Source organism: Lontra canadensis, unplaced genomic scaffold (genome assembly GCF_010015895.1).
Source record: "Lontra canadensis isolate GAN:19392208 unplaced genomic scaffold, GSC_riverotter_1.0 scaffold16, whole genome shotgun sequence".
Classification (NCBI taxonomy): domain Eukaryota; kingdom Metazoa; phylum Chordata; class Mammalia; order Carnivora; family Mustelidae; genus Lontra; species Lontra canadensis.
The window spans coordinates 3,581,677-3,596,698 of NW_022631010.1; the positions used below are offsets into that span (position 1 = coordinate 3,581,677).

The following is a 15,022-nucleotide window of genomic DNA, read 5'->3' on the forward strand; positions in this document are numbered from 1 at the left end:
GAGATAGGACTGAGGTAGAACTGGATTTTTCACAGGACAAATACCTATGTACCCTCCTCAGTTACCCTCTTTCTTGCACACCACGTCCAATATATCAGCAAGTCTTGCCAGTTACAACTGCAGGATACACTCAGAACCCAACCATTTCGCACCATCTCCACTGCTGCTACCCCAGCCCAAGCTCCTATTAACTCTCACCTACATGCCCCAACCCATTCCAGTCTATTCTCCACACGGTAGTCAGAGAAACATTTACTACATGGCAGGAGAGAGGACAGTTGCTTGCTTATGGTCTGTCTTCTCTCCTAAAAGGTAAGCTCCATGAAGGCAAGTTCTTCTGTTCATTGTTCTACTCCCAGAGACTAAGTGGTCCCAAGGTATATACACTTAGCACCAAGTAAATAGTTAAATGAATTGCATGAGTAAGTATGGCCCTGTAAATCTACGCTTATGGGAATGAATAAGGGAATTTTATCTTGCATCGGTCAGTGGTCTTCAGGAGGCTCAGGGATCTGCAAATCATGTCTTGCTTTATCATCCGTCACCGAATCTACAACAGCCTGTTCATAATGCCCATTGAATGAATAAATGAAAGGAATGTAAAATAAGTTTACTATCTTCTATGGTGCCTAGGACTGGCCTGGGCTGAATATGGATGCTCTTATATCCTTTAGCACAGAAGTAGAGGACTAGTGAAGAGTACAGTTCATAAATAAGGCCAAGTGTAAGAGAAAATACAGTATTTGACATGGATCTAGCAAATTCTGTGCCAGCTACAAAAATACAGAGATGACTAAGATAATTTTTATTTTCAAGGACTAAGAAAATTTTAGGTATCTGGGTCTCTACCAGTTTGTGAACAAGTAATTCAGCAGTATAACTGTTCTACTAGAGATATATACAGGAAACATTTGAGAGGCACACAGAAGGAAGTGATCGTTCTTGCCTGCAGAGGTCGGGGTTCAAGGAAGGATTTATGAAAAAGATTTTACTTTAGCCTTATAAGGAAATTTACCAGATGAGAAAAAGCACATTTAGGAAAGAAGGCACAGGTCTGTGTGAAGGCATAACACTCATGGATTGCCTTCCAGAGTATTTCCTGGAAGGGAGTTAACAAAATATGGAAGGCCAGAAAAGCGTTACAAAGCACATTCCTCTAAGGACAGAGCCTGTGCTTTAAAAAGTTCCTGGACCCTCCTCCTCTCAAAGTACCCATTTCTCCAATAAGATGTGACCTCCAAGGGGGCTTGACAGAATTAAAAACATGAAGTAACAAAATCAGGGAAGGGAAGACAAACATTTTTTCCTCTCCAGTTTATCGGAGGACTTAAAATGTGTACTGCACAGCATTCCCTGTTATCAGCATTGCCTTAACAGCAACTGTGCCCCAAAGCTTGCCGATGGCTGCCGTGAGGCTCTATGTCGGTCCACGGTCTTCCTCGTGGCTGTGCAATTAATGAGCCTTCCGCCCTTGTAGAGACAGTCTACTTGACTCTAAATTCATTTTGGGCAGAGATGAGGAAAGAATCTGATACACTGACTGTTCCTCAGGAAAGCCATGACTTAAATCCTATCTTAGAATTTAACTATCTTTATTTTCTGGTTAAAAAGAAAAAAAGGGAGAGGGGGGCGAAGAGGCAACAGAGAGTACATACTGTGCTGATACAGAAACTTCAAACTTAGAGTTAAGACTCATATCAAAGGTCGACTGATGGTTCAAAGGAATTCACTACATTGAGGCAGAGCAAGGCATGCATCAGGGAGTCTCATTCTTAGTCTCAATAACGTAGGAAAACAACTCTCAACAAAACTGGAGTCCACACTTGTCAGGTACACTCTGTTGGGCATGGGCAGGTAAAAGTCTTGAGAAATGGGTTCTCTCCGTGCCCTGGTGACAAGGAAAGAAGGCTCCTGGTTTGATGAAAAGAGCAGCTCCTGTTCTCAGGTGGTGCCTGCAGCTCACGGCTCAGGTTAGCAGTGGAATCGAGTGGAGAACTTGGGAGAAACGGGCACAGTCAGAGGCTGGTCACTTGACTTTACTTCCACACCCTGGTACTTGCGTATTGGATTTGCCTTGTGCACCTGTAGAGTAAGGACAGAGAATTACCACTGATCAGGATGTTAGAGAACTATGCATATAGTTGTTTTTATTTTTTATTTTTTTTCTTCTTGAGAAAATGTTTATATAGTCTTAAGAGATCCAAATCACTATCCAAGAGGGGGTAAAAAATGCAACACAGCATAATGGAAAAGTACGTGAGCTTTTGCGCCCAAGTAGGTTTCTGTTCAGGTCTTGGGGGTCCCTCAGTATGCACCAAAGAACATCAAGCCTAACTCCAGCTTGAGCTTGATTGTTTTTTTACTAGGTCTAACCGAGCTGTACACAACTGCAGCAGGAAAGAGATACATGTTAAGAACCCATCAGCATGGGGAGTCGGGGGCTGGGATAAATGGGTGATGGACATTAAGAAGGGCATGTTATGTAATGAACACTGGGTGTCATAAGACTGATGAATCACTGAACTCTACCACTGAAACTAACAATACACTATACGTTTAAACAAAAAAACAAACAAAAAAAACCTCCCAGAGTACAATCTTAAACTTATCAAGTCTTAATAGTCACCCAAACCATGGGCAAACAAATAAACAAAAACCAGAACCAGGAAGGGCTGCTGGGAGAAAGCCAGCCTTCCTTCTGGGCAGTCTAAAACAATCCTGAATTAAGTCAGGTTAGTGAGAGCTAACTAGCATTGACTGAACTGTGCTTTAGGACGCTGACACCAGTATCGGCCTACACCGAGAATCGTTGTTAAGTGACACCTCGACGATGGGGACAAATACAAGAGGCAGTACCAAGTGTTGAAGAAAAATCAAAGAACTTCAGGCTGGAAAAAAGGCTGGTTCTGTGAGCATATCTAGAGTGGGAACTGTATCATTTTTTTCATCCAATCAGCAAATGGCAGCTTGGGTTTTGCCAACAAGTTAGTCCCTTTAAGTTTGTCCCTAGAGCCTTCCTGAGGCCACAGTTATCTCTGCCAATAGCTCTAACAGCAGCTGGCCTAGCCTTTTGAGACAAAACCACAACAACTTATGTATTTATGTAATCATCCTTTTATCAGTCTCATGAAGTTCCATCTGAAACTGTCTCTTTGCTCATTAATGCAGTGAATGTACCTTGCTGCCCTCTGAGTGAAAAAGTACTTACTGCAAATTAAGCTTTCTTTCTGGATAACTTAATATCTAAATCATTTTTCTAGTGTTAGCATTGATGTTCACATGGACCAATATGTGCTATAACCCCAAGAAATTTGAGTAAATTATTAAGAGAAAAATGAAAATGCAGTTGCAACGTAATTCCCATGTCCTTCCCTACCTACATATTCTTGTCTAATTGCAAAACCACATCGGTTTTCTTAAGTGTAAAGGAAATAATAAAAATTAGATAAATAAATAAATCCTAGGAATGCATCACTGTGCATGTTATACCACATGATATCCTCCTTATGAAGACCCCCCAGAAGAAATTCTGTCTGAATTCAGTATCAAGACTAATTTTTTTTTTTTTAAACTATCAGCTTGTTTGTATCTCATGAACACTGTGAGTTTTGTAACCAACAGGTTGGTTCCCAAAAAGAGCCAAAATTATGGCTCAAACGTAGCCATTGTGATCCACACATGGATCACAATGTGCACATCTTTAACACTGTTCACATCACAACTTTGCCACCGTTCTTGGTTTGTGTGATTTTCCACCTTCACTCATCTTTGATATGTCCTGGTAGGCCACCTTAGATCCTTTCTGGGACAAGGCAAGGTACAGATAAAACAGAGACAACTCTGGGTTAGTTAGTGTTCATGCTGCCCAGTTACCAGTTCTTTCCGTAGCCTGGCCAGCTCCTCCCTCTGCTGCTCTTCCTCCTGGTGCCTGGCCTCCTCCAGCTGCTGGATTTTCTGAGCTTCTACCTCAGCCATTCTCTTCTCCAACTCCTGCCGCTCCTTGGCTCTCTTCTCAGTGGCCAGCTGGAAAGGTTCCTGAACTAGAGAACCAGAAAGGCCCTCTGAGTATAGAAACAGAAACAATATTGGTGCACAAGCACGACCTGCATAAACCCAGCCCCCTGCATGCAGCAAGTGGCGCGGACACACCCGGCAACAGAAAGGCTAAGTTCTAGGGAAGCCCTGTCAGCAGAAAGGAGGAACATACCACAAAGAAAAAGTCCTGGAATTTTAACAGTTGGAAGGGCTCCTGGAAACCATCTAATTCAGAGAAAAGCAAGACCCATACAGATGAAATATCTTGCTCAAAACTACACGGTGATTCTGAGACAGATGTAGGAGAAGAATCCATTTTCTGACACCTTACCCAGTGCTTTAAGGAATCAAGCGTCTTATACCTAAGGCTTGCTTCATGGAAAAGAAGACTCCAGAAAGAAGTCCTGGCTCTTCCTCCCTCACTACTCTTTGGGTGAGTAAAGTCCATGACTGCTGTGGAAATGCCAGCTGCCTTTGCCTAGGCTCTTGTCTGAATCTGGCCCCAACATAGGCTGCAAATTCAGCACAGGTGCAAGATTCAACAAAGACCAAAAACCTGGTCCAAGAAGAGAACAACTAGATCCTCTAAAGGCAAATGCTTCTGGTTGATACAGCTGATACTGACACAACGGAGTCCCAGCATCCTCCCTGGGAAGTCTGACAATTCTGCCCTGATCCCCCAAGAATACATATAATACTACCTGCAATGGATTTCTTCTCTTTCTTGGGAACAAAGGGCTCCTGGGAGATGACGGTGTTTGGACGAGCCTTGAAGCAAGCTGCTTCTCTCTGCTGTTTCAGTTCTTCCTCCAGCTATTAGGAAGAATGTCTGTTAGATAAGCAACAGTACAACTTTCCAGAACTGCTGCCTCAGTGGCTTAAGAACTAATGTTTCTAAATGGCTTCATCAATAAAGGCAGGAGATGACTTCATTTAAACCCCAGTTAAAACCCCCTTTACACTAAGTAGATCAGACTGATAACCTCGGAATCCAATGAGAACTAGAAAATATCTTTAGGTACTTTTAAGGCGTATCTGAACATAAAAATAAATGTGTGGACATTATATACCCTTGGATGGGATCATCTATAAAGTATTCTCCCTCCCAACCCCCAAAAGAATCTAACCAGAATATTCTCTAAAGATTATATTTATTTATTTGAGAGAGAGAGAAAAGCATGAGCAGGGTGCAGAGGTGGGGGGGGTGGAGAGGCAGAGGGCGAGGGAGAGGCAGACTTCCGATAAGTAGGGAGCACAACACGGGGCTCAATCCCAAGACCCTGAGACCATGACCTGAGCCAAAGGCAAATGCTTAACCAACGGAGCCCACTCAGGTGCCCCAAATCTAACCAGAATGTAATCAAGCCTTTAGGTTTGACCACTCATTTACAGCAAATACAGAAGGGACAGGAATATATTAAATAACACCATGGGAATACAATGAATACAAACTGGGATTGTGGAAAATTTATAGGACAAACAAGCCACTTTATTCCACAAGTAATATGTAAGTAGAGGAGCCTACAGAGAAAAGGGGACTTAGAGATTTACCAAACAAATGCAATATGTGGGCTTTATTTGGATCCTGATTTGAACAATTCAATGAGAGATTTGGACGTGTAAGAACACTATTTGTCACTATTAAGAGATTACTATTAATCTTTTTATGTGTGATAGTATTATGGAGGTTTTTATACTTATATTTTTAAAGATGCATACTGAAGATATAAAGATACATATCTTTACTTGCTATTGAAATGATGATATGAGGTGATACTTAGAATTTGCTTCAAAGTTACTTTTGTTGGTAGAAATATCCAGTGCAGAGGTTAAGTAGGTAGAAATGCAGATAAAATAAGATTTTCCATGTTTTGATCACTATAGAACCAAGTGACAGGTTCATGGAAGAAGATCATACTATCCTCTCTACCTCTCTACCATTATACTAGCCTCTGTGTATGTTTGAAAAACTTAATTTTTTTTTTTTTCTTATTATAGGAAATATCCCACACAGACATTTTGTGTCATGGTCCTGGAAAGACAGATTCACTACCACTTCCAAAACAACAGTCCTAAGTTTTCCTAGGGAACACCACCACCAAGGGACTTATATGCAGTCATGTAAGCAATCACACCTTTTGACTTCCTAGAAAGATCAGCTTAGAGCTCCTTTTGAACAGAGTCCAGGGTAAGTGATGATATAAAAACACTTACAAACTTAGAGATTCAGGGGAATTTTTTTCCAAATAGCACATTATTAGATCCCAATTATACCAACCAACAACCAATTGTTTTTAATCACCTGTCATCTACAAAGAGCAAAGGAGGATACTATGTTGAGAAAACAGCACTCCATACTGAGGATCTATTCTCACCATACTGTTTCTTATCCAAGTACTAACAGAAAGGAGTGAACATGTAATGAAGAAATCTAATAGATGGAACAGATGAGATCTTAGAGTCCTGATGCAAAAAGAGCCTTTTAGTTCTCACATTCCCCAGATGGATCACTTGGAGCAGAGGTCAGCAAACTTCAGTCTGGGGGCCAAATCCAGCTTGCAATCCATTTTTGTACAGACCTTGAGCTATGTCTGGTTTTCACAATTTCAAAGGGTTGAAACACACACAGAGTATGTGACAGAGACCATATGTAACCTACAAAATTTAAAATATTTACTACCTGGTCTTTCATTTTTTTAATTAAATATTTATTTATGAGAAGGAGAGAGAGAGAGAGAAAGAACATGAGCGGGGGAAGGGGCAATGGGAGAGGGAAACAAGCAGACACCCTGCTGAGTGAGAAGCCTGATGTGGGGCTTGATTCCAGGACCCTGAGATCATGACCTGAGCTAAAATCAAGAGTTTGACACTTAACTGACTGAGCCACCCCAAGTCGCCCCACTATCTGGTCTTTTATAGAAAGTCTGCTGATCCCTGATTTAGAGTGAGAGTCCCTGAAATAATCCAGTATGTTAGTTTTCAGATAAATTTCAGTGTAGTGGGTCTACCTATTCTAACAAACCAACAATGATTCAATGAACATTTTAGCTGCTCTCCCTATCCCCCACCTGGTGCTTCCATGTCTGTGCCTTCAGAGCACCTCTTCTGTCAGTCTCCAGGCAGAAAGGCTCAATCTGAGTTGTGGTCTTCACCTTCTTCTCTGGCAGGTTAACGGTGTCAAAATGAGGCAAAGGAAGTGCCTTAAACTTGGGCACCTAACAGAAAAGAAAACATAAGATTTAAGATCCTTAGGTCTCTCTAGCCAGAAAGCAAGAGTTACTCCAGAGTATGTGGATGAATTATTCATCTGAAATATAGAAAAAGATTCATCTGAAATATAGAAAAAGCCAGTTTTTAAAGCAGCATGGTATGTGTAGCAGAAAGAGTAAGGGGTTCAAAAGGAAATCTAGGTTATCCTCCCAATATTGCCAATAGCTAGCAACATGATCACAGGCAAGTCAGTTAATCTCCTTGTGCCAGAAGGGTTATTAAAAACTTGCCCTATTTATACTTCATAAGGTTCTTAGAGGGATCAAAGGAAGTCAAGTGATTTTATAGCTAAAAGTGTAACATAAAAGATTATCTGTGACAGATCAAAGAATAGTATTATGCTACTTGTAGAAATGGAAACACCTACCTCCCCTTTCTGCAGTTCTTTTATTTTCTTCTCCTTCTGCAACTGACGTTCTTTGTCTCGAGAATCAAAAGAGAAAGGGCATATTTCCACAGTTCTTGCCTCTGGGATTTGGGGCTTAAAAGGCACCCCGTAATGTGGCACAGGTTGCGCTCTTATCACTACCGGCTCCTCCTCTTCCTAAGGGAAAAAACGCAGTTTAGACATAAGCTCTCTCTCACCTCCTCAGAATGTGGGTGTCCGAAGACAGTACTTGAGAGAAATCATTAATTAAGGCAAGTCACTCAACCTCCTAGGTGTCTTTGCTTCCTTTTCTACCAAAGAGGGATAATACCTAAGTCATCTACCACTTCATAGGGGTGAGACCAGTGTGAAAGCATTTGATAAAGGACTAACACAATTACTCTTGAAGGATCTAAAGGGAGGTTGTAAAACCCAAATGAGATCAAACAGTGTGAACAAAATAAAGAACAGAGGAGAGGTACTACCTAAGCATACCTTGGCCTCTTCTTTGACCCAGCCTCTAGACTCCACTAAAACATGTGACTGGGAGTTAATGGTTGCCAAACCCAGAATAGGACCAAGTAAGTTGTTTGGGTTCAAGCTGGTAACATAAGATTACGATGTATTTTAGTTTCAAATGAACCTATAAAAAGGTTTATGCTTGAGATCTGCTATAAAATTACCCTAACTCTGGATATTTATAGATAAAATGGGAGATGTAACAAGAAACTAGCCTGATCAATGACAGTTTATGTATTCCAATTTCATGAACTATCACCACACAGTAACCTTAGCAACCCTTGGGTTAGTGGAGATCAGACAGGGTGGATATAACTGCTCAGTGTGAATTTTAAAAGTCTCTCACTGAATGGTGACAATAGCTTAGGAAAAATAAAATATAGGGCTTATCAGCTTTTGATCCAAGTTATGACAGGTTGATTTTTTCAATGCTACCGAAATGGATAAGCATCCATTAAGTTGTATAACCAGTCACTACTGAAGGCCAGAAAATTCATACCCTTACCAACTACTTTGCTCTTGGGGGAGCAAAAAAGATGACCAAATGTTCATATACCCACTGTGAAAAACAGCTCCAGATAAGAGTGACTGCCTTTGAATTCCATTAAGCTTAAGAAAGAAGAAAGCTTAAATTGATAAAGTAGAAGGAAGAAAACTCCCTCTATCCCAGGGAATCACCTCATCTTCTTTGGTGGGCATTCGGATTCTGTTCTTCAGTGCAAAGGCCGGTGACTTGGGGACAGTGATTGGAAGTACTTTCTTCTCAGGAACACCCTACAAGGAGTAAGCAATTCAATTAGATATCCCAGCACAATCTCTACTACGCTGTGTGATAAGATCAAATCCCTCTTGGGGACCCTGGGTGGCTCAGTTGGTTAAGCATCGGCCTTTGGCTCAGGGCATGATCCCAGGGTCCTGGGATCAAGTCCCACGTTGGGCTCTCTGCTCAGTGGGGCGTCTTCTTCTCCCTCTCCCTCTGCCTGACACTCCCCCTGCTTGTGCTCTGTCAAATAAATAAATAAAAATCCTAAAAAAAAAAAAAAATCCCTCTATTAAAAGGACTTAATTAAAGGGGAGTTCATATACCAGGAACAAAAATAGTCTAATACTCTAGTATATTGCTGTTTACCGGCATACTGAAACACAGTAGCATTCTAACGGTGGATTACCATTCAGAAGAGCAGCAGATAACAAGGGCATGGCTGGAGGACTATCTTCAGTAAAAATAGGATTCATCACAATCTTTTTTGGTGCTTATGAAAAACACTCAGAAAACAAATGAATGCTGATATTTTATTGTTTCTCTCCCTTTCTATACTCTAATCCCTCAAAAACAAAAATCAAAAAAGACTTCCAAATGCATTTAGGATCAGAATAGATACTGTCCATTTTCTTAAACCTATTCCCCATACAACTCTACAATGAGAACTTATGTTCAGAAACATCACCCTCAGGGTGCTTGGCTGGAACACGTGACTCCTAATTTCCAGTCTGAGCCCCATGTTGGGTGTAGAGATTACTTAAAAATAAAATCTGAGGGGTGTCTTGGTGGTTCGGTTGGCTAAGCGACTGCCTTTGGCTCAGGTCATGATCCTGGAGTCCCAGGATCAAGTCCCACATCGGGCTCTCTGCTCGGCAGGGAGTCTGCTTCTCCCTCTGACTTCTCCTCTCTCATGCTCGCTCGCTCTATCAAATAAATAAATAAAATATTTTAAAAAAGAAAATAAAATCTTTAAAAAAATATATCACCCTCAAAGGGCAAATGGGAAAAAGTACTGGGCAAGAGCTAAATTTTCTTCTGCCAAACAAACAACAAAAACAAACAGTTCACAAAGATACACAAGAGACTCAATCTCAATAATTTTTAAAAATATAAATTAAATCAGGTTATTCTTCACTTATAAGACTGAGTAATATTTGAAGGACTGATTGATACCAGTGTTGCCATATATGAAAGAGAAGTCAGCACTCACATACAGTTGGGTAAGAGTGTATGTCATAAATTGGTACACCTTTGGGGAATTACCTATTCAATTTTTTTTAAAGATTTTATTTATTTGACAGGGAGAGAGAGAGCACAAGAGAGCGAGAAAGAGTGTGAACAAGCAGGGGGAGGTGGGGGGAGCAGGAGAGGGAGAAGCAAGCTCTCTGCCTGGGACCCTGGGATCACAACCTGAGCCAAAGATAGATGCTTAACTGACTGAGCCACCTAGGCCCACCCCAGTTTTTTGTTTTTTTTTTTAAGATTTATTTATTTGACAGAGGTAGAGACAGCAAGAGAGAGAATACATGCAGGGGGAGTGGGAGAAGGAGAAGCAGGCTTCCTGCTGAGCAGGGAGCCTGTGTGGGGCCGGATCCCAGGACCCTGGGATCATGACCTGAGCCAAAGGCAGATGCTCAACGACGAGCCACCCAGGTGCCCCTACCTATTAAATTTTTAAATGGTCATACTCTTTCACCCAATATTCCACCTCTAGTATTGGATCTCTAGTTTAGTTTTTGTTTTTAAGCATTATTTCAATATACTTTTTAAAAGAATAAAAAATTACAAATAGCTCAATTGTTTATCAAAAAGTATCGGTTAACTCCTTTTTTAAATTGTGGTGCATCCATACAAAAGAATATTATACAGCTATAAAGAACAATTAAATAAATCTTTACTACTGACATACTACAGTGTTCATAATATTGAAGGGAGAGGGACAAGTCGCTAAAATAGAGAATATTAATTTTTTGTTTTTAAAATATAGATAATTAAGTTAAGCATAGAAAATAAAATCTGGGTTAACTCTCATACCTCTTTGAGAGTAGATTAAGGGAAGCAATGAATTTTCTATATTCCATAATTCTCATACATTCAACTACTCTAAAGATTTTTCCTGTCTTGATTCCAAAACACTGCCGACATTTTAAATCCTTGCAGGCTGAGTTACATGTACCATACTGTGCATATCATTCAGGACTAACACATTTTAGAAAGTTGTTCCATAAGCACTTTCTGATTCTCATAGAATTCATACTCTATCACAAATCTGCCAATTAATCCTAACTACAAAGTGGTATCTCTTGGGCTTTTTTTAATGAAGTCTTATGACCAGATCAATTTTTAAAAAAATAAAAATAGGGATGCCTGGGTGGCTCAGCTGGTTAAGCGGCTGCCTTCGGCTCAGGCCACGATCCCAGTGTCCTGGGACCGAGTCCCACATCAGGTTCCTTGCTCAGCAGGGAGCCCGCTTCCCCCTCTGCCTCTGCCTGCTACTCTGTCTGCCTGTGCTCGCTCGCTCTCTCTCTGACAAATAAATAAAATCTTAAAAAAAATAACAAAATAAAAATAAAAATTGCAACATTATTTACAACAGCCAAACCATGAAAACAGCCCAAATATCCACTGCTAGATAAATGGCTAAGAAAGATGTGGTGGGTGTGTGCGCGTGTGCGCGCACACACACCCCCCAATACCAATGGCATATTATTCAGCCATTACAAAAAGAATGAACTCTTGCCATTTACAACAATACGGATGGAACCAGAGAGTAGAGTGCTAAACAAAATAAGTCGGTCAGAGAAAGACAAATACCATATGATTTCACTCATACACATAATTTAAAAATCAAATGAGCAAAGGAAAAAAAGAGGGACAGACAGAAACCAAGAAACAGACTCTTCGCTATAGAGAACATACTGATGGTTACTGGACAGGAAGCAAGGGGGGTGGGCGGATGGGAGAAATAGGGGATGGGGGTTAAAGAGTATACTTATCATGATGAAAAAATAAAATAAAATGATAAAATTCAAACCCTTATGTGTTATATTTGCATGTGTATGCTGTGTCCCTCTGCCCTCTATTCTACTTCCTCTTCACTCTTCACCACCATACAGAGGCCACACCACTGATGACCTATACCATTCCACTAGCCTTATAATAGTCCTTCAGCTTCTCATCTCATTCCCCCAATTCCTCTTCTATATATAGTCAGAATTACTTGTCTAAGACACACTGGATCACACAGCTTCCTGACTTAAAAAGTTCTTTCATTGCTCCTAGGCTACCTACAATAGTATAAAAAATTCCTTGCCATGAAGTACAAGGTACCCCTGTCTGACTGTTCAGCCTTATCTCTCGCCCCTTCTTATAGCTCACCCTCTAACCACGACGAACTACTGGCAGTTGCCAAAATGTTAACGCTGGTTCTCTCCATACCTTTATTTGTGTTCTCTCTGAAATCTTTCTTAGCCATTTATCCCAGCTGCTTGGAAGCTCCTAAACCTTCTTTTTCAGCCGCTATTGAAGCATCTCTTTTTTTATAAAGGCTTTCAATTGATCTCCCCACTCCCAGAACCTATGAAATAACCCCTCTTTCCCTGTAAGTAGTTTCCGGACAGTACATAAAAAACTTCACAGCACTGTGCACTCAGATGTTCAACTCCTGCCAGCCTTCAAGAGTGGCGACTGTTATTCCATTAATCTGTAGTACCTAACAAAGACTTCGGCAAGTATAAGGCATTCAGTAAATGTTCATTGACTATAGTAAAAATGAAGAGCAGAATTTGTACCTTGGACTCTTGGGCTCCCAATTTATACCTTGGGAGAGAAATTTCTCCTTAATCTCTACAATGCTCTAACTGCTTAAAACATGTTTGGAATGTCTTTCTTGGAGTGGCCTTCAAAGCTCATTTTTAAGCAAGGCAAGGCAGTCGGTCAATATTTACTTTTAATTAAGCAAAATTATTTTCAGCTCTATTATCCTGGACTACTTAGTTTTAGTTGCAAATGATTCAGATTAGCTCTTAAAAGCAAATTAATCTTTAAAATATGAACATTTGTCACTGCTGAAGAGATCCAAGACTGTGTGCCATAGACTCGAATATAAGTGGCTTTTCCAAAATGCTTTGTATAATGAGGACCAGTCATCAAAAAGAATTTATACCCTGCCAAGGTAACCACTGTAAAGCAAATGCTCATTCTGCTGCGGAAGCTGTTTTCTAAAGAAAGCCAGGATCACTAGGAATAGTGAAATCCCATAGAGCAGAAATTAAAATGAAAGTGACAAAAGCCCGTGAAATGGGTTTTCAAGTAATGCTAACCATAAAACAATCAAGAGCCTGTTGTTCTACGGTAGCTACCAGCCTCTTGAGAGAACACTCAGAGCATGTGGGAGTGGGAAGAACATGAAGCAAGGCTCAGAGGTTGGCTCTAGTCCTTCTCTGATTCTAATCTGCATAACTTGGGGCACATTAGAGAGCCTTCTAAGCCTTGGGTTTTTGGCTGTTTCTTTTTTTCTTTTTAGGATTTTATTTATTTATTAGAGAGAGAGTGTGACTGAAAGAGCAGAAACAGGGGGAGCAGCAGAAGGAGATAAGCAGACTTCCTGCTGAGCAGGGACCCCGCTGACGTGGGGCTCAATTTTAGGACCCTGACATCATGACCTGAGCAAAGACAGATGCTTAACTGAATGAGCCACCCAGGTACCCCACTTTGTTTTTTTTAAGATTTATTTTGGGGCGGGGCGGCAGAGAGAGTGTGTGTGTGTGCGTGGGGGAGGGGCAGGAGAGAGGGAGAAGCAGACTCCCTGCTGAGTGTGGAGACCAATGCAGAGCCTGTCCCAGGACTCTGAGATCATGATCTATGCCAAAGTCAAGACACTTAACTGACTGAGCCATGCTGCTCATTTCTTTTCATAAATAAATTTCTTTTCATAAAATAATAGAAATAAATACCTAAGGATTCATTTAGTTCCAAAATAATCCCTCTTTTCCTTTCTTCCCCTCTCTGCATTCACCTGACAGAGATGTGCATTTTAAAATAGCAACAGAAAACTCTAACAAATAAGCCAGGAAAGAGCTATCTATGAGTGGGCTCACTCCTCACTGACTGGAGGAGAGGAAAAGGTGATTTATAAATACCAACTCTGCAGCAGTGACCCACCCACACATCTCTATTACCCTCAACACTAACTAGGGACTCAATCAGAAATTAAAAAAAAAAAACAGGGGTACCCAGGCAAATACTGGCTTTCTAAAAACAGAAGACTTCTTGTTTACTATTTTAAATTTTCCTAGTTGTAAGCTACTTGAGGGCAGGGATGTTGCCATTTACATTCCTTTGCATTCTCCACAGGACCTACAAAAAGTAATAATTAGTTCGATGAACCCATGTTGATTGACAGTACTGTCCTTATGTGTCTACATATCAATCTGCTCTACCAAATTACGAAAACTGTGAGGATGAGTGCTGTGATTTCCCCCATCTCTGAATTCCCAGTACTTCACACAGCCCGGGCTGGCGCATTTCAGCTGGTACTATCACTCACTCAGTTACCCACTAACGGAGTGCTTCTGCAGCGACATCAGTTGCAGGGGATATAAAACTGAGTAAGACAGATATACACAGTCCCTGCTTTCAGGGAGCTCACATTCTAGTGGAGGAAAACAGAGACAATGAAAAGGTAACAAATCAAGTACTCCCTGATTTTCAAAAGTGCTCTGAAGAAACCTAGCAGAATGTGCAGCTAAAGATAATGGGGGCTGGGTTTGGGGTCGGGGGACTCCTAATGGGAATTTCCGGGAAGACAGCTCTAAAGAAGTGAGGGGTGGCTAGAAGTAGGTTATGTGGTGGACAGATGGTGGATTTAGGGAAAGCAGCCCAGGATGGGGGAGGGGGTATTAGGGGTGAGCATTTCTCCCTACGGCAGGATATGCCCCCAAATGCCCCGGGATAAGAGCAGTTAGGAAATTACTGTGAAGCAATGTTATCTCAGGAAGTATGGGGGGGAAAAAAAAAAGCCTGCTGGTCTCCCCAAGTCATCCCTGAAATACTGCTGCTAAAATTAC

The 15,022-nt window shown here is 41.0% G+C and overlaps 1 protein-coding gene across 6 annotated transcripts in view; it reads right to left on the bottom strand.

The window, feature by feature from the left end:
- Nucleotides 1-1,378: 1,378 nt before the first annotated feature.
- TPX2 (TPX2 microtubule nucleation factor) overlaps nucleotides 1,379-15,022 on the bottom strand; it is a 56,325-nt gene continuing 42,681 nt past the window's right edge. For 5 of the 6 annotated variants that reach the window (XM_032858939.1, XM_032858938.1, XM_032858937.1 and 2 more), the window contains exons 12-17: nucleotides 8,870-8,965; nucleotides 7,673-7,849; nucleotides 7,104-7,250; nucleotides 4,737-4,848; nucleotides 3,874-4,061; nucleotides 1,379-2,082 (exon numbers count right to left, since the gene is read on the bottom strand). In XM_032858939.1, coding sequence (XP_032714830.1) covers nucleotides 1,972-2,082; nucleotides 3,874-4,061; nucleotides 4,737-4,848; nucleotides 7,104-7,250; nucleotides 7,673-7,849; nucleotides 8,870-8,965 — 831 coding nt within the window. In that variant the 3' untranslated portion in view covers nucleotides 1,379-1,971. The remainder of the gene's footprint in view (nucleotides 2,083-3,873; nucleotides 4,062-4,736; nucleotides 4,849-7,103; nucleotides 7,251-7,672; nucleotides 7,850-8,869; nucleotides 8,966-15,022) is intronic. The other variant, XM_032858942.1, reaches the window with a different exon arrangement.